The sequence below is a fragment of the Strix uralensis genome, chromosome 4 (genome assembly GCF_047716275.1).
Source record: "Strix uralensis isolate ZFMK-TIS-50842 chromosome 4, bStrUra1, whole genome shotgun sequence".
Taxonomy (NCBI): Eukaryota; Metazoa; Chordata; class Aves; order Strigiformes; family Strigidae; genus Strix; species Strix uralensis.
Window position 1 is genome coordinate 94,443,834 of NC_133975.1, and position 23,371 is coordinate 94,467,204.

Consider the following 23,371-nt stretch of genomic DNA (forward strand, 5'->3'; position numbering starts at 1 on the left):
AGTAACTAATAAACAGCTCTGACCAGGTATCTATTGTGAATGATACAAAGACCCATGTATTTTTTTGTCCTGTAATCCAAGGCTGTAACATTAAAGATGTAGATAAGCCAATAGCTATTTGCTGTTGATGCAGATACAGACCTAAAATTCATATATTGGTGTACTTAAGGGTCAAGTATGAACAGCTATTTCTCCCGATGTTGATAGAAGTACATAATAAGTTAGTCTGAGCTCATAAATCAAGTGAAGATATAGAAAACAGTTATTCTGGGATGCTCAAAACAAGAGAGAGCTAATTATTCAGCATTGAATAGTTACAAGATAGTGTGAATACACTTGGAACAAAAGGGTGTTGATTCTTTCTGGTATTAAAGAAATTCCTCTGAAAGCAGTTATACTCCATGCTCAGAATTTGAACTGATTCAGAGACGAGGGTGGAGCTTGAAGGGGCAGACTGTCCTCACATCTGCATCTCTTAACAGCCTTTTTGCTTTCTGTGGAAATGTCTGGTATTGGCTGATGTCAGAGGGCATTAAAAAGGATGGACTTCTGGTCTGATCCCATATGAGTTAAAGTGCCATCATCTAGGCTATTGAGAGGATAGGAAATGGCTTCCATGCATGAAACAATGCATTTGAATGTGATAAGCCTTTTCAGGGAAGTGATCCTTTCATGAGAGAACTGTATTATAAAGCAGTAAGGGATGTAACCAGTGAGTGTGTTGATTTCTTAGTAGCTGTCCTTCAATGCTGAAGGTTTGCCATATGAGGAGATGAGGGACTGAAATTTCTTCTGGATCTTGTTACTTGCTAACAAGATATTCTAAAATAATTTTGGTATCAGTTAAATGAGCTTTGATACTTAAGTGACATTATTATCAGATATTACCGTTAAACCCCAAGTAATTTACTGACAAAAAGCTGTTAAGCAGCTACCTCCTAGTCAGTGTATGAGAATCTAGGCCTTTTCTCTCTGGTATTTATACAGTTCTCTTGGTTTGGAGCCTGAGCAGTGAAGTCCAAAGTCCTTCAGAGGACCTTCACTATTTGTAAAGCTTATAGAACTGCTTGCTTGTTCCCTTTCATCTGAAATTTGCCCTTGTGCGTCACTTAGTTTTGCATAAAGGAGAGATTTGCTTGTACAGGAGAGCTATCTCTACTTTTTGCTCTTAGCTAATAACCATTTAGACTTCAAAAGAGCTTTTCTTGTCCTAAATCACGGGGTAGCAGAAGCTAAAAATGACCTGTAACTCTTAATAAAAACATTCTTCTGAGAGCCTGAAAGTACCTATAAATGTGTGTATACACATGAACAGATACGCGTACACGTGTATATATGTTTGTCTGTATACATATCTGTGCAAAAATCCAGCCACACTGTAGGAAGAGGGGCAGTCTAGCTACCTCGATTCACTGTGTAAAGCTAATGGTGTCTCAGATGAAGCAGAAATACTGCCTTTTTCAACTTTTCATGAAGTTAAGATCTGACCAGGCTACATGTGTTATTCTCGCCTGTTCCTGTTTGCTGCTCTGCCCCCATAATTCGTATTTCAGTAACCTTTTCGTAGCAAAGAAGGATGCCGTTTGGACAGTCCGTACATGTTGTTTGACAAAGCAAGCTGCACTTGGAGCAAGGTTAGAAAAGTATAGGCAATAGGAGGGCCAAGGCGAATAGGAGAGAATAGCTTTATTTTGAGACATGGAGGTTCCCTGTGAGAAAAATGGTGAAGATGTGTTACACAAATAGGCTGTGGCTTCACTGAACCAGCAGATGGCTTCTGAACAGAAGCTGGTGTGATACACTCTTTCAGGGGTTTTTTGATATTTTTTTTAATGGCAAAGCAAATGATGATAACTAGGCATTCAGGCTTCAAGACGTTTTTTTTTTTTTTTTTCTTGGAGAGGAAGGTGAATTTTTGATAAAGTGTTGCTTTGGTCCTGTAATCATGTGCAGAACAAACAAACGGTCACTTATGTGACAAGTGTCCTTCTGTAGCCTAATGTACATCATGGATGGTTGGATGGATGGGTGGGGAGAAATTTTCTCAGTGGGATGAGTTATGATGTGCTATTGATCTCTCAACAATCAGAAGGCTTCATTTCTTTCTGCCAGGACAGTGGATTTCAACCTGTGGTCAACAAGGCTGCTGGGGTTTTGTGACCTGTTCCTAAAGACTCTACAGAAGGTAAGTGAGAAAAGTAAACCTCTTGCTTGTAGGATTCAATTCCATAGGAGCTTTCACCTTTACTGGAAATTTTAGGGGGCTACAAGATTGAAAAAAATGTGAAGAACACTGATGAATCGTGAGAAAGCCAGTTACACCTGCCAAACAAATGTTTCTGCAGTTGAAGTAGCTACAGATTACTATGATATTTCTTCCCTGCTCCACTGTAAGGTAGTCATTTTCTCTTCCAACCTGTTCATTGTCATATAATGGGAATCTTTCCTTCCATCCCCTTTGATCTTTACCTAATCAGAGTACAGGTAACCTGAACACAACAGTGTCATCCCTTTTTATGTAACCTCAGTGGTGAAGGGCTTGCTTAGGTGCTCAACGGAGTGTTGCAAACTTATGTTGATGCTTCCCTCTAAGAATAACTTGCAATGAGTTCAATGGAACCAGAGTACTTTCTAATCCTAAGTATATAATTATGTTTATGGTAAAAGAGAAAGTAGTAGGCAACTTCTGGGGTGAGGTAAGACATGTCTCTAGCAAGCTGGCAGAGCGATTTAGTAGGGCCTTTCTATAATTTAAGGAGTGATCACACAGCAGAAGTATGCATTTAAAAATAGCTCTACAGACACTGCACACAAACATTATGTAACAGGATTTTTATTATAGTTATTGTGGTATGTGTTATATTTATTGCAAAAGACATAATCTGACGTAGTTCACAGCCTTGAAATGCAAAACTGATAATTGAAAAATGGGACAATTATTCAACAACTAACTGCACATAAAAGACTTAACAGAAAATAGTTTCTGTAATTTTAAAATTCAAACTAATAAGAAAATAAATCTAAGGCTAACAGGTCACAACTTTGTTCACTTTTAGGTAAAGCAGTAATAAATTTCAAACAATATACAATTATGGATATCTAGAAGGATCTTTCTACCTGGATATCTAGAAAGATCCTAATAGAAGCAGGTGTTCTGTTTTCATTTCTTTAATTTGAGGTACTGTATTACAAGTTATTTATTATTTGTAATAATATTTATTTATTACTTGTAATAATATTTATTACTGTATTACTGTTAGCTACTAATGCTGGCCACACCTGCAGTGAATGAGCAAGGTGCCAGTTCACAGAATCTGAAGCCCCTTTGGACAACTGTTGGCAACCTCCACGCCTGTTGGTTAGGCCTGCCATGTGCCCGCTCCGGTCCCTGGGGTGTGAGGCAGCAGAGGGAGGCTCTGAGCACCCTGCCAGCTGCTCCTCTCCCTGTTCAGCCTCCTGAGGGGCAGTGTCTGTCTCGGGCAGTTTGAATTGTTAAGTATTGCTGTCCATGCCAGGGTGATGATCAGCACCCAGAAGTTGGTGCCGAAAGGCAGGATCCCTGAGATAGAGATGGCATGGTGGGAGGACGCACCTCCTGCAGCTGAGAAAGATAAGGGCCATAGCAGGTTGAACTTCATCCTAGACATGTTTTCAGTGCTGAAAAGAAAGTTTTGAAGAGTTCCCCAAAAATAACAGCTGTGGCTGTGTTAAATCCCAGCACTGTGTGCCAAAAAATCCAGTGTGCATAGCTGTGCTGCGCAGGACATCCTGTCTTACCACAATCTAGATCACTGTCTTATAGTTGTGTCTTGGTGGAGCTGTTCTCTAAAACAGGGATGGCAGCCAAGATGTACTGGTAAGCTGTCTCTTCCCAGTGCAAGCACACACCTTTAGAAACGCCATGATGTGGGAAAATGGCTGTTGCATCGGTGATGTCTGTAATTAAGGCACATTGCAGTAGGTGTGTAACAGCTGTGGTGTAAACAGGCTTTATGCTTTTATACTTGGTGCTATTAGATTGCCTTTGTATTATTGAACGTAGTGGAACTGAATTTCTCTCTGGTTTTACCTTTTTTCTTGGGAGGTGTGTGTGTAGCTGTAGTTACTGTAGTAAGGCACATGCTATGAAATGGCACCAAGGAGTGCTGTGTCTCCTAGCTGGTTACTAGGACTAGTATTTCTGTACTTCTTCGTGACAGACCCTGAGCTTTTCCAAATATTCTTTTAAAATAGTCTGATCTCCACTCACAAATTATCCTTTAATAAAATAGTGAACAAAGCAAAAGCCAGCCTTTGAGCTATTAAAACAGACCAGACGATCCTTTTGCTCAACACAAACATCTGTGACAAGGACTGTGAAGCTGAGCTGGGGCTCCTCCGTGCTATGTCTGCTCAGGAGAAACACCCATTAATTTGAAAATGAAGATTATAAAAAGCTGGGAAGTGCTTGTGGTAGGCTAATTTATTTGTTCTTCTCCACAAGAGCCTCTGTACATGCACAAAGAGCAGGGGCTCGATATCTCGAGGTGCCCTCGCAGCCCTCTGAGATATACCTGCAGGCAGCAGGGTGCCATTTCTCTGGGGGAAGGCAAAGGTGGTGGCGATGCTGCCGCTCCTACCCAGCTGCAGCCCTCCCCGCCAAGGGGCAGTTGGAGGCCTCGGGGTGGTTCCCCCCTGGCAGGCCCCTTCCAGGCTCCATCCCCTCACACAGCGGTGATGGGGGCACTGCTGGGGCTGCTGATGCTGCTGGGCCTGGCGGGGTGCCCTGCTGCTCCAGGGGACCCATGTGGGGAGCTGTGTGTCACTGCCACATGGGTGACGGTGCCACGGCAGTTGAGCCCCTGTGCTGACACCAGCCCCCTGGCAGTGTCCTACTGGCTGGAGGTAGCGGGGCAGCTGTGAGTGCCACACCTGCGGCCCAGGTGGGGCCTGGTCTCCAGCCCCTTCACCCTGGTCACCTACGGCAAGGATGGGGCCCACTGGGAGCAGCACCCCTTTGTGCAGGACAACTGCCTCTACCAGGGCGAGGTGCAGGGGAGCCCTGGCTCCCTGGTGGCCCTCAGTACCTGCAGCAGCGGCCTCCATGGTGTGCTCTGGGTGGAGTATGTCACCTACGAGATCGAGCCCATCCCTGACGATCCGGCCTTCTGGCACATCCTCTACCGCATGGAGTAGGCCAACAGCCCCGTGGGCCCCACCTGTGGGCTGACCCTGGAGGAGCTGCAGCACCAAAAGGCTTTGCTGCTGTGGCTCAAGGTCCCCTGGGTGGAGGAGGAGGAGATGCTGAAGGACTGGTGGACCCACGTCAGGTATGTGAAGATGGTAGTGGTCATGGACAACGTGCGGTTCATGAAGTCGGGCAGGACTGAATCAGAAGTCTTGACGCAAGTCATAGAAATCATCAACATTGGGGACTCTCTGTACGAACAGTTTTCTGTTCAGCTGTTTCTTGTGGGACTGGAGATCTGCACCAAAAGCAACCTTATAAACATTACTAACTCTGCCAACAAGGCACTTGATTACTTTAACAAATAGCAGAGGACAGACCTGTCTCCACAGATGTGCCATGACACTGCTCATTTATTTGCATTTCAGTGCTTTGGAAGGAGCCTGGGATTGGTGTTTCTGGGGTCCATGTGTAATAACCAGTGGTCATCAGCAGTTGTTTCCTTCACTGATAAGGAAGCTGTCCTCATTCATTATCACATTTGTCCACGAGCTGGACCATACTCTTGGGATGCGCCATGATGAACAGGGCTGTAAATGTAGATGAAAGAAATGCGTCATGTACGAAAGTGATATTGACACTGATGTGTTCAATAACTGCAGTTACAAAGGCTATTTTGACCTGCTTGGGCGTGGCGCTGGCTGCATTCGTCAACCACCAGCACCTGGCACTTTCTACACCATGAAGCATGGATACTGTGGGAATAAGATAGTAGAAAGTGGAGGGCAGTGTGACTGTGGTTCAGAATCAAACTGCAGAAAGGATCCTTGTTGTCACCCGAACTGTACGTTTACTGCAGGTTCGGTCTGTGCTTCTGGAAAATGCTGCAAGAGCTGCCAGGTCCTTCCAGCAGGAACACTCTGCAGAGCAAGTACTGGTGACTGTGACCTGCCAGAGTATTGCAACGGGACTTCCCCCTGGTGCCCACCAGACATGTATGTACAAGATAGAGCCCCTTGCAAAGATAGTGGTTATTGCTATTGAGGAAAATGTTCTTCCCATGCTAAACAGTGCCAGCATCTCTGGCAAACAAGCCAGGGTTGCTCCTTTAGACTGCTTCAAAGCAGTGAATACTCGAGGTGACTGGTTTGGGAATTGTGGTATTCATAACAATATCCATTATACAAAATGCAGGACTGAGGATATCTTGTGTGGTAGGATCCAGTGTGAGAACATACACAAATTGCCTGCCTTGCAGAACCACATAACGCTAGTCCAAACCCTTGTTGGAGATAAAAAGTCTTGGGGTCTCGACTATCATGTAGGGATACCAATAGCTGATGTGGGAGCTGTGGCAGATGGCATGCCATGTGGTAGTGATAAGCTTTGTATCAACAGGACATGTACCAGCATCTCACTGCTGAACTATGACTGTAATGTGACAAAGTGTCAGGGCAGAGGAGTGTGTAACAATCATAAGAACTGTCACTGCAGGTATGGCTGGGCTCCTCCATATTGTGAATGGGAAGGATTTGGAGGTAGCATTGACAGTGGAGCCCCTCCAGCCAGGGAGATTTTTTGGAGAGCAAAAATAGGAGTAGCACCACTTAGTCTTCTCCTTCTGTGTATCTTTGGAGTGACCTGTATCATATTTTGTAAATGTGAAATAGTGGGATGGCTTAGGAGGAAAAAGGCCCAGTTCCACAGAAGATAATAGTGGTTGTTTCAAATACTGGAGGTGCCAGCGATTCCTAAAGGAGAACACCTGCTAGTGAGTCAAAATCCACCACAAAGCACTCGCCGAAGACCAACAAGCAGTAACTTTGGATGCTCCTGGGGAAATCTCCTTTGAGTAGAGCCTGCTGATAACTCATCAAAATAATTCAACATGTTCTGAATAGTTCTAATCTCATGTGATATCATTAAATGCAGAGTAAATGTTATCTTTGTTTATTTTAAGTTAATAAATGCAGGCAATACGGCATGCTGTTCTTTGCACCTTGAGCTCTTAAACTGAAGTAGTTAGGTAAACTGTAGGTATGGTGCTTATGCTTCATAGCAACAGTTTACAAATGTAAACTACTTAAAACAGGTGCAGATAAATTGTTTGCTCCAATTTACTCCTTCATCTAATGTTTTCTCCAGTTCAGGGAGAAGGATGGTAAGTGAACATCTTGCTTCTGTTAGTCATTAATAACCAGAGAAAAAATTGCTCTTGCAGTCTCCATTTAACGCACATCTGTGACACACAAGCAGCAAGAAACAGGTATTGCAGTGAGATGCAGGTGTTTGTGGCATAAGCCCTTCCAGCTGTTTCTAGGGAGTAGCCCTTCAGATCCCAGGGAACAGAGTCCTTGTTTTGTGAGACAGTAGAGAAGTATTACCCAGATCACGCCAGAAAGCATTACATGTCTGAACCATAAGATGTACGTCAAAAGTGTAGTGACACCAAACCTGACATTTCAGAAGAACAAATTGTCCTTCTTTTCTGGAAACTTTCCAGTACCTTGACTGCTGAGCTCTTCTGAGGAGTGCAGTGTATTTTATTGTCGCTAAGAGGAGCTGTCTGTGAGGTTGCACTAGTTCACTGAATTTCTAAAATATTTGGAACTATTGTGCAACTGTGTCATGTCGTCCCGTCCCCCTCGAATTCCTGCAATATTTGATAGAAGTTTTATCTAACTATCGCAGGGGGTTTCTCTTGGCTTACTATGTGATTGCTGCTTAAGCTATTACTGACTGTGTCCTTGCAGCTCTATGGAGTGCCACACAGCAGCACTGCATTTTTCATTTTTTAACATGAGATAAAATGTGTCTAACTTATGATAAAATACAAGGGATGTGGAAATACCATTCAATAACTTTTATTATTTATATTATAGCAGTGACTAGGTCTTTCAACCAGATCAGCGTAAAGAGGAGTCTAGTGCAGATTTACAGTGAAAACTTTTTTTTTAAAGGACCGATGTTTCTCGATTAAGGGCTATAATACACTTGTCTGCTACCAAAAGAATTATCTGTATTTGGAAAGCAAAGACCACATTTTTAGGAAACATTCTATAAAGGTAGGATAAGTACCTCAACACTTGCAACATTTGGGAAGAAAAGATGTTGGTCACTCTTCCTAAATGATGATGGTCAACTCTTGCTGCCTCCCAAGTATGACATTTATTCTTGTTAGAATACACATTTTCATGTATGTTTGTTTAGGTTTTTTAAAAATGATTGTGTTCTGCATTAAAAAAGGGCTGGTTTCATTATGATTGGATGTGAAGTATAAAGGATGTAATTCACGGTTCTTCATGCCTTTTTGTCTAAAGCAAATGGGTCCTTAAATTGTTATCTGTATTTGTCTAGGGAAATGAGGTAACACATTGTTTGTTCAGCAGGCTACGCTTATTGTCTTGATACAACATGGCTGGTTTTCATTAGATGAAGAAAACTTAATTCTGCGTTTTTGTCAAGACAAGATAACTGCCCCTTGACTAACACCCCAAATATATTCCTTATAACCAGAGACCTTTTTTTTGGTGGTGGTGGGGAAGAGTTGTGGGGGTTTTTTTTCTCAGAAATAACAATCTTAATTCAAGTGTGAGAAGCAAGGGATATGTGATAGGGAATGTGGATGAGGTGAAAGATGGAGCTAAAAACTGACACAAGCACCACACGCATCACCTTCCAATTAGCTATGCACAACTGGTAAGTACTGGCAGACTTTTTTATTTTGCTTTTTAAATACATAAACATCAGTGGCAGAAGTCTCAGGCTGCCACCGTGATGGCCTGCTATTGTTGATGGATAGTGTACCATAAATTGCCAAGACCCTGAGGCTGGAGAAACACTTCACGAGTTCTTATTTACAGACCTGCATACTGAAGAGACAGAGGTGTAAATGAAAGCACAATTTAGGCTAGAAAGCTTACTTACAAATGTAACTTTGGATGAGACAAAGCAATAAAATGCTGTAGTTTCCATTTTTCTCTGTGCTTAAGGATTGATCTAAAAACACATGACTGTTAATTGGGAGGAAGCTTTCAGCAAGCTTTGCACAGGAGTATTTCTGTATGCTTTTCTTCTATTTCTGCTTAGGCCATATGAGCAAGACAAACATGCATCCCAACAAACCTAGTCTATGTTTTTATAAAATGTGTGAGCTCCCTCAGTAAGGTTTTTTGCCTTGAAAAGATTGTTGTTTCTCATTTCACCATAGCAACAAATAACTAGGTATTTTTGGCGGTTTGAGAAATGTCCCACTACTCTGCTGTGGTGTGAAGGTGCAAGTCCTAATCTTTCTGGCTAGCCCCCTTTTTTTCCTCCTAGTTTTAATTGCCTTTTTTAATGTTTTAAATGGATGTGAGAACTTCGCTAATGTGTAAGTCACTTGTATATGGAAAAGGCAGCCTGCAAATGCTGCTGCACCATCTCCGAAGAGATGTGGGTCAGTCTAGTATGTGAAATGGTGCTGGAGGGAAGTGTCTGACTATGAAGACACATGAAATGGTCTGTGCCGGTGCAGCAAGGTGTTAAGTCTTAGGTACCTGTTAGCATGTGGCAGGCCAGAGGTGGTGGGTGGAGCTGCCTAGGAGTAAGTGACAACAATGATTTACCCATGTTTCTTGTTTGAAATCTTGTCTTGGCTTAACAAGACTTTTAACTGCAATATTAAGAGGGTTTTTCAATTTTATCTTGATCTGAGATTGTTTTTGTTCTAAGCCAAGACTGTCATCTCTAAAATACATTAAAGCTGCTGCTAAGGAACAGTATGCATCTTCAAGGAGTTTGCCAAGTACTGTATTAGCAGAACCTGAGTTTGGAGGAAAAATAATTGATGGCCATTGTGCAAATTCTGCTTTCCAGTCTTCTTAATCATTGGCAAAAAGTAAGTATAGATATCCAGGACAATGTAACTGTGGGAACTGGATTGAAACAGGTGGGAAACTGAATGCTGTGCTTAATGGTTTAAGAAATCCTCCTGTGATAGACTTTGCTCATCATGGAAGGTGTAATTGGGCCCTGAATGCCTGTCTCCCACCTCTGAGACAGTTGTGCTAAACTGAGTGTTAGAACTAAGCATTAAGGCCTGTGGCACACTCTTCCTCTAATCCAGAGATCCAGCACCCAGGCTGCCTCTCCCTGTTAAATTGAGGAATCCAAAAGTGCAGATAATCTTTGAATGAATGCAGTCAAAAATATTTATCTGTACTGCAGTACCAGACAGACAGATTGGTAGTGTAACACTGAAGACCAGAGCACTCTGTCCTCATTTTCATCAGAAAAGTACCTGCAATGAGTAGATGTGGCTGTCCCAGTAGTGCCAAGCAGTTAGGTGATTAAATTGCACCAGGCCCTGGTCACTGTTCCCAGTTGTCATTATCTGTATTGCCACACTTGCAGCATGTGCTGAAAAAGATAAGGGTAGTTTAATAAGGAAATAAGGAGGGATAAATTTTTGCCTTGCTTTTTCCCAATAATCTACTGCTTCAAGAGTTCCCTGAGGGTACAGGAGTCCCAGGTTCAAGTGGCTCCTCTGTTAGATGGAAAGCTGAACTACTTTGCCTTGCTAGGTAATTATCTGTTCTGTAGTTTTGAGAAAATCTCCCAAATCCTCAAACTGAACACCTTCTGTAGCACACAGTCAGGTATTTATTGTTCCCAGCAGTGGTGGTCAGCACAGTAGTTCTGTGTGCTTGCTATTTGTGGTTCTGAATCTAAGGCTACCTGTACTGATTCGCAGGATAACTAGAGTTGGCATGGATGCTCTCTGCAGTGGGCTTTTGCTTCTGCCCATCTCTGTCTGATCTGCTTTTGAGTTTGATGTGTGGCCAGTTAGAAGGGCTGGGAGCAGGTCACCCATCTCCCCCCTAGCAAACTGCCACCCACTCCTTAAGCCTCAGGAGAAACCTGGGGAGCGGAGCGGGGGCCAGGCGAAGCCGCTGGGCAGGGGCAGGGGAGGGTGCCTGCGGGCAACAGGACGCTGTGTTGTGCACCCTGGCAGGCCCACCCCTCCTCCGACTCCGCGGTGAGAGCCCAGCACGGGGGTACCAGGGTGCCGGCGGCAGAAGCCCCGTTCCGCAGGCCGCCGCGGCCCCGGGCCCTCAGCCCGAAGGACGTACCGCACGCGGGGCGCCCACCGGCACCGCTTCCCATGGCACGGCGGCGGCGGGCCGCCGGCCGGCGGTGAGGGCCGGGCTCCGCGGGCACAGGCCGGGGCCGGGCACAGGCGGGGGCCCCCGGGCGCGGCCTCGCCCGCCGGCCCCAGGCCCGGGTTGCCCGCGGCGAGCCGGGAGCGCTGGCTGGCGGCGGGGCCCCGTCCCCGGGCGGCGCGGCCGCGGACTACAACTCCCAGCGCTCCGCGGCGCGGCCCTGCGGCGGCGGCCGAGGAAACGAAAGCGGGCTGCCCCGGGAGCCCACTGCACCTTCAGGCCGCAGCATGAACGGCAGCGTGGCGGGCGGCGGCTTCTCCGAGGAGGTCATCAGCCTCACCCGCAGACCCTCAGGTAAGGCGGCGGCGGCGGCCGCCCCTCGCCGGGCCCTCGGCGTCTCCCGGGCCGGGGCAGCCGCGCCGAGGCCTGCGCAGCCCCCGGCGGGGCGGGGAGGCCGGAGCGGGAGCGGCGGCGGGGGCTGGGCCGGGGGGGGCTCAGCGGACGCTGGGGCGGCGGCGGGAGGGTCCCGGCGGGGCGGGCCGGGGAGCGCAGCGCCCGCTCCCAGGCACTGGGGCGGCAGCCCTGGGCTTCCCGGCCCCGACGGACTCTCCTGCCGCGGCGTGCCCATGGAAAGCGCCTGTGGCGGATAGTCTGCCGCGGGAAGAGCCCGTGACCTGCGTGAGGGAGAGCTGGCTGGGCCAGGCTTTGTCTTCTGTGGGAGCACCGGCTGCGGCTGGTGTCTCGGGCGGAACAACTCGCGTCTGGTTTCCCCAGGATTTGCCCTCGCCGGTGCAGCTCCTGTTGCTTTCCAGGCAGGTGCTCAGCACTCAGCCCTCTCGGATACCCAAAATTAGGGGGCGTTTTGAAAAACGTTAGTCGAAGTGACCGTACCCTGTACTGTCAACTTTATGTTAACTGCTCGGGCTTCGGGGTGGTGAGGGAGAGGGAACGCGACAGCCTGTGGGGCGTTTTTTGGGCTTTGCTTTTCCTGTCACAGCAGTGTGTGCTCTCCTGGAAGCCTGCAGATGCCTGTCCACCCTCGTATTTTTACAGGATTATGATGCCATTCAAATCGCACTTCGAGAAGTGCGGCAAGTTAATGCCAGTTGTACGGCTCTGGAGCAAAAGACTGGCTCCAAAAGAACCGCAGGCTCCAGGGAGGTCCTGTACTTTGGTGTGCGAGGCCTTCTCTTTAATTAAAACGACTATGAAAGAAAACGCCCCGGCCCTTCTGTCTGCACAACTGCTGGCTGCGGCTGCTGGTCGGCCTCGGCTCCACGGGCCCCCCAGGGACCCACAGCACCCGCATCGTTGGTTTATGTGTCATTTCCCTTTCGCCAGGGTGAAGGTCGTTCCCGTCAGGGCTGGGGTCTGTCCTGGACCCCCTGTCAGTGATCACAACCCAAAGGGTGAGCCCAGCAGGCAGCCCTCTGCCAGCCCTGCTTGCCCGAGTGGCCAGTGTCTGGAACCTGCATAGCCCTGCGTGCACAGCCACAAGCTCAAATTAATGAAGCTGTGCTTGTCAGTGAAAATTATTTGCTTAGATGAAACCATTTCTGATGGGAAGGCTCTTTCCATACATTTGGGAACCTGAAATTTTGAGGGAGGTGGACGGGGATGTTGAAGGGCAGAGTTGAGAGGTCTTGAATGTGGTCACAGCAATTTAAATCAGATTGCCACAAGCAGCATTTGTCCCGTCATTAAGATGGTCCGTGTATTTTTAGAGTTAGGTTTCTAACTATGTCACTTGATTTGAAGGTCCCACAGCCCCTGATGACCTTGATTTACCATGTGAATTATTATTCACTTCTGTGGAAGGAACAAAATGCTGTTATCTGTAAAGCACAGTGTAATCCTTTAATCTCTGTAATCAGAGTTTTGACTGCAGCTTTTTAAGATGCTGAACATCTCTGGTAGAAGTTTGCTGAGGAGGTGAATGTATTTAGAGTGGCAAAGCAGTGTGTGTATGTCTCTTTTTTTTCAAATTTCCGTCTGAAGTACTAGACTGAAATTAAGGAGAAAAATCTGGTTTTATGGAAAAGCGAATAACTTAATCGGTTCAATTTGCAATATTATTCAATCTCTCTTTTCCTAATCCTACTAATCATGATTTTTTTAATGTCTTTTTGAGGGGCTTTTTAAGTTTCAGGAGCGTAAATGAGGCATACGGAGGGTCAGAAGTTTAGACCAGAGCCTACTTTTAAAGCTCTGCCATTGCACTTCTGGTCCCTTGTAGACAAGGGATTTAGTGCCATGTGCTTTCTTCTTCCCTTGCTCCTTTTCTCACGGTTGTGCGGTGTTTCTATGGCTGCATGAACTGGAAGAGGGGAGAACAGCAGAGAACTCCAGGAATGATAGGGAAGATATTTTTAGCCAGAGTGGAAGTGCTGGAAAGGAAAGGCACAGTGAAAAAGCCCTGTGAATACTTAACTTGGTCTAGCATGAACTGCTGCTTCTTTTTGTTGCAAAGGTCTGTTCCTATCTCATATTGCCTCTGCTGATGGAAGCTATGGCTTTGATTACTTTTCCTATCGTGGGTGAAAACTTGCAAAATGTATACTTTTTTAATATATATATATATGGGGGGGTTTGTATGTGTGTGAGAATCAATGGGTTCTGAAACTGATTCCTTCCTTCTATCTGTTTAATAAGTGTTGATTAAACCTTGTACTTTCTGTAGTATTGATTTCTCCTGTTCCCAGCTTACTGGCTTAATGGAAAATTATTTTTTTTTAAAATTCCCATTGAAAGGTGTGTTATTGTGCACAACCATTCCTTCTTGGAATAGATATTAGTCTAGCTGAAATGTCTGTATTTCTTCAATCTGCTGCCGCTTCCATTTTTTTCCTCGTTTGTCTAAAGCTGCCAGGAAGGGGAGGAAAAAAAAAAAGGTGTGGCAAGACTTCTGTTAATATTTCTTTTCTTCCCAGCTGTAGATGCACACTTAAAATAGTATGACTCATCTTGTACATCCTTTGATCTCCTATGACTGATTTAAAATGCTGCTTCCCAGCAGGCACAAGGTGGTTTTACTTTCATTTGCAACTCTCCTTCTCCAAGTTTCTAGTCCCAACTTTGAGAGAAAGTAAGAAAGAAAGGGAAAATAAATAAATCAGCCTGGCTGAAGGTGGGGAGAATCTGCCTTCAGCTGTTCTTGAGAATAGATTTTGAATGACTGGTTTATGTCAGAAAAAAGAAAGGTTTTGTTTTTCTCTGTTTACTTTGGTTGTATATTTGATTTTTTTCTTCTTCATTGACTTTTCTTTCTTTTTGCATTGCAAGCCTCTTCTTAGGGAATCTTTCCCGTCCCTTGTCACATATTATTATTTACAGAGAAACTTAGCTGCATGTGCAATGGGGAATGTGCTCTCATAACCTGTGGTTTTCCAGATTTTGAATTCAATCTGTTCCTCTGGATTTTGATGAAACAAGAAGTCTTAATCTTTAAGTGAACTTTAATCCAGCAGCTGGTTCTAGCTAGAGATCTGTAATTGAGGCTTATTTTAAAGAACAATATGAAACATAACAAAAATGTGAAGTGGGCATCAGCTTTGTTCAATGTATGTGTATTCCTTTTTGTTTTGCTTTAAATCTGAGAACTTTGTCTTTATTTCCTGTCGTGTTTTGAATTCCTGAAACAGAACAAAGTGATTACACACAATTTGAAGTAGCTGCCTTGAAGCTAATCTTATTCTTGGAGGCGAAGGATGTCAGTTCCAGCTCCTGAGATGTGGAAGGGGAGCCTTCTGAGCTCTAGGTGCCCTCCGGCTGGTCACCCAGCTCTGCTTGCCTGTTTCCTCATCTGTAGACAGGGTCTAACGTTCCTTGCCTTTCCTAACTCTGTTTCCCAGCTCATGAAATGCTTGTTAGTCATGATTTCTTGTTGCTGAAAGGTAATGATTTACTATAGCCTCTTGTGAAATGCAGAATGCTTTCTTTCATGCTGTGCTGAAGAGGTGTATTCCTGCTGAGGGCTGAATCGGCATCGCAGAAATGATGGCATGTCCCTCAGTATTCCCCAACACCCACCTGAAAATGGCTCATGGATGCTTTATGGAATGAAACATCTTGACCCCCGGGCATTCAGAGTCTCTCTTCTGCTTTCAAGACCAGTTTCTTAAGAATAACTTTTCTAGACAGTGATGGTTGGAAAGGGTGATGCAGGTTTGTGTGCTGTGAGTTTTAGTAAGGTGGAGAAAACAGGACCATGTGGGAGGGTACAGTCCCCAACAACAGCAAGAATGTCTGAAGCTTTGAGCTTTTTCTCATCAACTTTCTCTTTGGCTTACCTTAGGGCTGGGCTTCAACATTGTTGGTGGGACAGATCAGCAGTACGTTTCCAATGACAGCAGCATCTATGTCAGCCGGATCAAAAAGGATGGGGCAGCTTACCTTGATGGCCGGTTACAAGAAGGAGATAAAATTTTAGCGGTAAGCCCTTTCTTCTGTTGCCCCATGTGTTCTTGAAATACAGTGACCAGTGATGTGATATGAGATGCAGGTTTGCCGTTTGCAGTGCACGCAGAGGAAGGATGTGATGAACGGAATTAGATGATGCTGAGCAAACTCCATGGGGGAGGTATCTTGGGGGTCTGGGGAGAGCTTTGAGCACTAGGGAGATGAGTGCCTCTAGACGTAGGCCCATCTCTTCTGCATTCTTGATTTGTCTCAGAAGCGCTCCTTGGTGCTGCGTTTGTATTTCCTCTGTGACTTGCCTCCCTAAGGTTTTAGAATCCATCAGACCTCTTGCTCGCAACAGATCATCATTTACACACATGTAAATAAAGGTCTTCCACCTGTTAAGTTTCCATTTTTTTGACTGGTAGTCCATGAGTACTGATCCTTTTACTCAGGGGGATTTTTTTGGCTATAAAACTTCTAGGCCATAAAACTTTTAATTTCAGTTCATCAGGAATAATACAGGCTGTTTCTCCTTTTAGAAGAATGTTTTAAAGTGGCTGAGGTTCAGTCCCACTGGTTCTTCAGACAGTTGGCAATCATGCAAGACAATACGCTTTACAAAGTGATGAGTGAAGAAGTAACATCTGCTAGTGTGATGCATGATCTTTTAATGCACCTTTATTTTATTTTATACTTGCTTATTAACGTTCCACATGTAATCTTGTTAGCCTCTATAGAGTGCCTTGCACTAGTTGGAGCCTATTATTGATCCAGAAAATGATAATAAGTTAAACAGAGAATATTATCCTCTTTTTTCTTGACAGTTTAATATTTAAGTACTTGTGTTTGAGCAGTCTAAGTATCAAGAGAAGGGAGGCACTGGATGTGATCTCAGGGGATACAGTTAGGGGTAATGGGAATGAAAAAGAAAGATTAGGACGGGTATCATCAGTTAGGGAATGAAATCACGTAGGTTATAAAGCCTTCTGCCATGAGATATTATTTTAAATTAAGAAAAATTCTAACACTTTCAAGTGGATGCCAATATGTAAGTAAGTCTTTTTTGTTTTGGTACATCAATATGCTTTTAAATATATGTTTACAACATTCTTTCAAACAGAAAGGTTTCAAAGGTAGACCAGTAAAGGGAACAATGTGGGAAAGACTCATAATAATAATTTTGCTGTAGCTGCGCTTTTATTTTCATTAGCTGTCAGAATTACACCTTTGATTTGTTTCCAGTAAAGCAACAGCATAAGAAGCTGCTATTGAAAACAGCTGTTGTCTTATATTCTGATTTTGCTTCTAGGTAGTTTTTTTTCAGTACCTCTGTGTTTTGGCTTGGAGTTTCTCATGTTATCTCTCAACGTATAAAAATACATCTATCATATGAATAGATGAGTATGGATCTTGCTGATGATAATATCATGCCCCAAATGCAGAATTTTGTGAAAGAGGAAGATTTTTATCTCCTATCTTTCCTGTTAGCCTCCATCATTAAAAATTTGCTTTTTGCCCTTCAGCAACTGGTTCTCATTTTCCCTTTTTGCTAGGTCAATGGCAGAGACTTGAAGGATTTGCAGCACAAGGATGCTGTGGAACTGTTCAGGAACGCAGGCTGTGACGTGTCTCTGAAGATTCAGCGCAGGGTATGTCTTACCTGTTTCTTAGGGTTACTTCTGGCTCAGTTTAGACTGTTTTTTCTGGTGGATAGCTCTCTTATTTCATGAGGCATAGAAATACCGTGTCCAGGTGGTCATTGTCAATTATGCATATGTTATTTGAACTATGGCCTCCTCTAGTTGACCACGGCTGTAATTATTTGTGCATTACTTGAATGTAACAGTATCAGTGAAGAGGTGAGTTTGGAGAAGTTCCCAGGTCTTTGTTTTGCCTGGAGTATGGTGTGTTTTCTCACAGATCTCCTTTCTCGGAGGCAAAGGTTTGCCTGTGAAGACAGAATCTCAAGTTCTCCAGTTTTGTTTCAGAAGCCAAAATCTTACTGGAGACAAAACTCCCCTGTTGTTTCAGAGGTCATCACTCATGGTAGTGTTGAGATGTGTGTAGCCCACTACTACAAGAAACACATTAAGGTCCTGGAGCGTGTCCAGAGAAGGGCAACGAAGCTGGTGAAGGGTCTAGAGCACAAGTCTTACGAGGAGCAGCTGAGGGCACTGGGGTTGTTTAGCCTGGAGAAAAGAAGGCCCGGGGAGACCTTATTGCTCTCTACAACTACCTGAGAGGAGGTTGTAGCGAGGGGGGTGTCCGTCTCTTCTCCCAAGTAAGAAGTGATAGGACAAGAGGAAATGGCCTCAAGTTGCACCAGGGGAGGTTTAGATTGGATATTAGGAAAAATTTCTTCACTGAAAGGGTTGTCAAGTGTTGGAACAGGCTGCCCAGGGAAGTGGTTGAGTCACCATCCCTGGAGGTATTTAAAAGATGTGTAGATGTGGCACTTAGGGACATGGTTTAGTGGTGGACTTGGCAGTGTTTGTTAACAATTGGACTCGATGATCTTAAGGGTCTTTTCCAACCTAAATGGTTTTATGATTCTATGAAACGTGGGCTGCTAATTTAAATATACTAGCACCATTTTGAATACAGAAAGAGAGGAATCCTTAATCCACTGTTGTAATTTGAACATCCCTAGCTAGCATTGAAGTTGACAAAGGAAATACTGATCAGCCTGCTGATAGGGAGAGGTGAGTTGAGGCCCCTTTCCTACTCCCTTAGTAAAGGAGTAAATTTTCTGGACCAGTGTACATAGGGCAGGTAAGAAAAGCAGAGAGAACTTGTGATGCCCTTTTCCTGGTAAAGACACCAAGAAATTGTGTGATTGGGAGTACATCAAGGGATGACTGGGTGTGTATGTGTCATTGCTTCTGCTATATGAGACATACCCAGAGCCAGCTGTTAGTCCTAGCTTACAAAGTGGCAGAGAAACATGAAGGTGCCTGGTGGTGACTGGGTACCCTGCAGTGAAAACTCAGTCCATCCAGAGCCATTCTAACCCTTCCATGTGTGGAGTGTACAGGTACCTGGGGAAACCATCTTGCACATCCTTATAGAGCCACCTGATCCCTACACAGAAGTGGGGGCTCTCCTATGATGGGCTCTGACACAAATACTTTTCTTTTTCATTGTAGTTGCAGCCACAAAATGGCCCTGTGGGTCATCGGAGTGATGGAGAATCAGGTGGGCTTCCTCTAGCAGCCATTCTTGTGCCAGGCCTGGCGCTTGCTGCAGCAGCAGTCTGGATCTTGCTGAGGTATCGACAGCGGATGTGAAGAGTTCACGTTTTGGATATCACTGCGTATTTTACACAGCGATGATGTAATTTAAAGATAGAGAATCAACGATCTTATCACAGACTGATGTCAGAAAGGATCATTGCCTATCATAAAGCTGCTGCTGATGTTCTTTATATATTGATTTTGTTGCAGGGTGGATGGAAGCAGAGAGGAAAAGGGGAAGGGCGGTGACTGTGTTTATGTATAGAGTGGGATAGCTGGTTTTTTGACTAATCTGGGGAGGTTTTGCCATCCTCCTCTGTTTTGCACCATGAACTTTCAAACACTCATCTATTCCGTGTTTTAAGATGTGACTTTTGGTTAAAGGGAGTGGGGGTTGGGGTGGTTTTAAATCAAAAATATTTACTAGAGGCTTTGCCTTGTTTCCACTGAATTTTTCTTGAAACTAATGATCCCTGTCTGAACCTTGAATAAAAAGAAGCAATGCAGAGGGTATATTATTTTTTCCATTGAATTTTTGTTGGTTGTTGCTAATTAAATGCCTTAAGAAAAATGTATAAAACGTAATCTGTGGTTTCGCAGGTAAAATCATCAGTGTAGCTGCTGATTTAACAGTAGTATGCAGTATTGGTGAGGTATTCTACCAGTTCTGGAAAGACAGAAGATAGCCTGCTGCTAGAAAAAGACTTTGTCAGGATGACTGCTCATTCTTGGGTCAGAGTTGTAAGAGAAAGCTTTCCACAAAATGCTAGCATACTTGGAGAGAGACAAGCAGACAACTGAATCACAAGGATGAGCACTGGCAAGAGATCTGGGCATGCTGAAGCTACAGAAGAGTCTTTAAATTAGTAATGAAGCAATAATCCCTCCATCCGTCAAGTGGGTCGAAGTCTGCATCTCTCAGGTTAAAGGTCAGTTTTGGGGGTTATTTTTTTGTGTGAGGAATATTTTAGATAAAGTTTTCTGTAGCAGCTAACTTGCTGTCTGCAGTCAGAAAATCTTATGATGATTGAAAGGGAGAAGCCGAGAGCAGGCTGGGATTGTCCTGGCTAGTGCTTGGTTGTGAAGACTGATGTGATGTTCAGGAGACAGACTGGCAGGTGTAAGGCAGGGTAAGGCTTAGTGAGTAAAACCAAAGGGAGAGACCCTGGCTCTGGAAAGTGTGTTGCAGAATTTACCTGCAGGGTCTCATCTCCTCACTGTGATTTGAATGGTTTTAAATGCCCCAGCTGACATGAGCTCTGTGGGGTAAGACCTCTTTCTCTTGTCTCCAAGAAATCAATGTGTTTTGTTGTTTTTGTAAAAGAAAAGCAAAATGCATGGTCTGGTCTGTATGATGCCAAAAAAAAAAAAATCACATATGCAATATATGTATTCAAACAAAGAAAAACTGGTGTCTCGGTGCTTTACTTATCTCTATTCTTTATTTTTCTAGTCAAACATTGCTGATGTGTTTGAAATTGTTGTGTGTTTGCTCAGGGCTGTATTCCTGCCGTCTGCTGGAGATAGAAATGGTATGCTGTTATACATGATGTTCCTAAATCACAATGGTGTTTTGGAGCACTTAGACCACATGAAATCTTGCTTTGGCTTATACACTCCTCTAGTATAAGGGGAAGAGGAAACAGGAGGAATTTTGCTTGGTGTCCTTGGGGGACTTTGGGAACAGAGGAGGTTTGGTGAACGTATATCGGTGTTGGATGGCCTGGGGTGATGCATGTGGTGACTTGCCTTGGCCTGCAAGCCAGTTCTGCCTGATAGCAGAAGGTCTGCTCTTTGGACAGAGCTTTGCAGATGCAGCATGAACCAGTTTGCTTGTCTGTGGCCTGCTCTGAATATCTGGATGTGGTGTCCATGTGGAGTGTATTAAGGTGGATGATTAGAAGTTGGTGCTGTTGTACCACAGCCATCAGAATAAAGATGCAGACAGTAAGTAAAAGGTCTGTCTGGGACAAACCTCTTGTTAGTCCCTGCCTGAGTTGAGTTTCTGTGAGAGGGCGTATGTGGAACAGGCTAGGAGGATGAGGATTTGTGGAAGGGAGTGGTTAGTTTTACTCATTTCCCGTCGGAGTAAGCAGAGAAAGCAAAGCCTTTGGGGTTTTTTTGTTTTGGTTTGGTTTTTTCACCTTTGAGCTTTGGGATTTTGGGACACGATTGCCATCTGTGTTACAGGCATTTTATTATGGGGGGAGGGTTGTATCCAATGCCCAGATAATTGATGTGGCTTATGGAGCAAGAAAAGGCCCTTCTGGTGCATAGTGTTCCTTTTGGATTTCTTTTCACAATTACTGAATAATTTTAATACCACAGCATTAACCCCATGGTTTTTTCAGAAGTCTGAAGAGTAGTTTTTACAGAGAATTTAAACCATCCGGTCTAACCCTCAGGAACACCTTTCTGTGTCTACTGCCTTCAAACTAGTGCCTGAGGAGTACCAAGCAATCCCTTTTCCGATCCCGCTTATTGACAAAATCTTTGTGGAAACCTTGACCCCAAAGTCTCCTGTGAGCTGTGGCTCATACTACTTTCTCGCAGCAGCTGGACTGTCTCACCTAAAATTTGTGTGTTTTCCAAAGTCTTTTTCACTGTGGTTTCTGTAGCCTTGAATTTCATCTTTACACTGAAAGCTGCGTATGCGTTTTCTGTCATTGCAGAAGAAGTGAATTAAAAGAACACCTAATGAGGACAGCTTGTAAATGCAAGCAATCAGAGAAAGTTTTAGCTTTTGTTACAACTTAAATCTCTGGGTTTTGAAAAAAAGATAAGTTGGAATCTTGAAGACAAACATAAAAAGCATTCTAATTTGTAAGTTTGGAGTTTTTTTAAGAACTCATTCACCATTCATACTGAGGGCAGCTGAAACTCTTAAATCCCCATGTTTCTTTCCCATTCTCATCTGTTCCCTCAACCTTATTGTGAACTTACTGACCTGCTGAAGCCTGGATTTTCATATCCATAGTTTAAGGACAAATCCATCTAGTTTGACTTCCTGTACATTCTAGGCATTTGAGTCTCTTGAATTGCATGTGCTAATGACATGGATTTGATTTAGGCATAACAGTGAGAAAGAGCAGCCAGACTTGATCTGAAGATAGGAAGGTGCGCTACTTCTGGCATTTTTTAATTAAAACATACTAGAAAGGAGCGTGTGGGAGGGAAAGATGCCTTGCTTTCAGTTTGCCTTTAGGTTTCAGCAACTGGTTTGTTAGGTTGTTCTGTGCTAGATTAAAGAGGCCTCTAATAACTGATAGTCCCTCCCTGTGAGAGGATTTCTGTGTTGTAATTGCCTTCCTTCTCACATTATTTTTAAGAAATGAAGCCAACTGAGCCCTTTAAGTTTCTCAGTGTAAGATACTTTTTCTCTTGAAGTAGTTTCTATGCCTTTCTGCACCCTTTCCAGTGTTTCTGTACTGCTTTGTAAAATCCAGACACCCCAACCATGTGCAGAATCTCACTACTGAGCATGCCAATGCCATATAGTAGGAGTTTTACATATAATTTTTACCTGCAAACCCTTAAAATTTTTTTGGTGAAGGCATGTGCAAAGCAAATTTAAGCCAACTTCTAAGAGCTGACTTTTCTTAAATAACTTTACAAATCTCTTAGAAGTGGTATACAGCTTTCCCCTTCTTCATTTTCTTTCTCAAGTGCCCTAAGAAATCTGTGAACCACAGAATAAACACCATTGCCACATGAAAGGTAAATTCTCTTAATTCCAGTTTATAGATCAAAAGAGCAATCCCTTTTGGTCATAGTGTGACACTAGAAATGAGTGTTAAGTGCCTGTATATTCTGATTTCTAAATCCTTGTCCATACCCGATGTGACCTGCATGGTGTGGGTGAGGGTGTCTGAGTTTGCATGTTGTCGAATGACTGTATCTCCCATTTGTATTGGCTGTGAGCACTGACAGGCCCAGATTACGCTCTCTCTGCCTTGTCTGTTGTGTTATCTACTGGTCCACTGTCTTTACTAGTACTGGTTTTGTCTTCTGCCAGATCATCAGTGAAAATACTGAATGGAGTTTGGTACAGAGGCAACTTTCCCCCATGGTTATGATTTTTTCAGTAACTGATGGTATCTCCAGATTATTGCATGCTTTGTCTAACAGGTGCATTTTGATAGTGGATAGCATTGATTTTTATTTTTTTAAATACATATATCAGCATGTTGCATAGTACTAAGTAGATTACATCTGAGTGGTCAGTAAACTTCATCTACTCTCTTGCTGGCAGAAGCAGATACAAAGGTAATGATCAGGTCAGGCGAGCTTTATGAGCCAGTCTTCCTCCCGTCTTTCTTAATTTATTGATGTGGGTTTTACCTGTGGAAGTTGTTTTCCTCTACTCAGGCTGAAGGAAAGAGCAGGTAACTTACTAGTAAGACAGTGTCCTACAGGCTGGGGGCCCA

The 23,371-nt window shown here is 44.0% G+C and overlaps 2 protein-coding genes and 1 long non-coding RNA gene across 4 annotated transcripts; 2 read left to right on the top strand and 1 right to left on the bottom strand.

Annotated features, from left to right (window-relative positions):
- The first annotated feature begins 2,197 nt into the window (after positions 1–2,197).
- Positions 2,198–8,465, top strand: LOC141943187 (disintegrin and metalloproteinase domain-containing protein 20-like). The gene is given in 4 exon segments (XM_074867992.1): positions 2,198–5,679; positions 5,681–6,249; positions 6,251–6,854; positions 6,856–8,465. Coding segments are annotated over 4 exon segments (2,442 nt in total). The 5' UTR covers positions 2,198–4,494; the 3' UTR covers positions 6,940–8,465.
- Positions 8,466–8,838: 373 nt separating this feature from the next.
- On the bottom strand, positions 8,839–11,705 carry LOC141943193 (uncharacterized). Its single transcript, XR_012628876.1, has 3 exons — positions 11,584–11,705; positions 10,449–10,567; positions 8,839–9,039 (listed from the first exon to the last, which is right to left on the bottom strand). It is a non-coding gene; the product is annotated as an uncharacterized LOC141943193 (long non-coding RNA).
- SYNJ2BP (synaptojanin 2 binding protein) lies at positions 11,492–20,352 on the top strand. Of its 2 annotated transcripts, none has more exons than XM_074867996.1 (4): positions 11,492–11,664; positions 15,605–15,741; positions 17,265–17,360; positions 18,858–20,352. In XM_074867996.1, the coding sequence occupies exons 1-4, from the start codon at positions 11,598–11,600 to the stop codon at positions 18,996–18,998; spliced, it is 441 nt and encodes a 146-aa protein (XP_074724097.1). In that variant the 5' UTR covers positions 11,492–11,597; the 3' UTR covers positions 18,999–20,352. The 2 variants fall into 2 exon arrangements, with proteins under 2 accessions (XP_074724097.1, XP_074724098.1); XM_074867997.1 differs by lacking the exon at positions 11,492–11,664 and adding an exon at positions 12,643–15,474.
- Positions 20,353–23,371: the final 3,019 nt, after the last annotated feature.

What these genes read in the sequence shown, in the direction of transcription:
- SYNJ2BP (XM_074867996.1), top strand. Translation starts at nt 11,598, where the DNA reads ATGAACGGCAGCGTGGCGGGCGGCGGCTTCTCCGAGGAGGTCATCAGC. An exon ending in CCTCACCCGCAGACCCTCAG is followed by an intron (nt 11,665 to 15,604) that starts GTAAGGCGGCGG and finishes GGCTTACCTTAG; the next exon opens with GGCTGGGCTTCAACATTGTT. An exon ending in CTCTGAAGATTCAGCGCAGG is followed by an intron (nt 17,361 to 18,857) that starts GTATGTCTTACC and finishes TTTTCATTGTAG; the next exon opens with TTGCAGCCACAAAATGGCCC.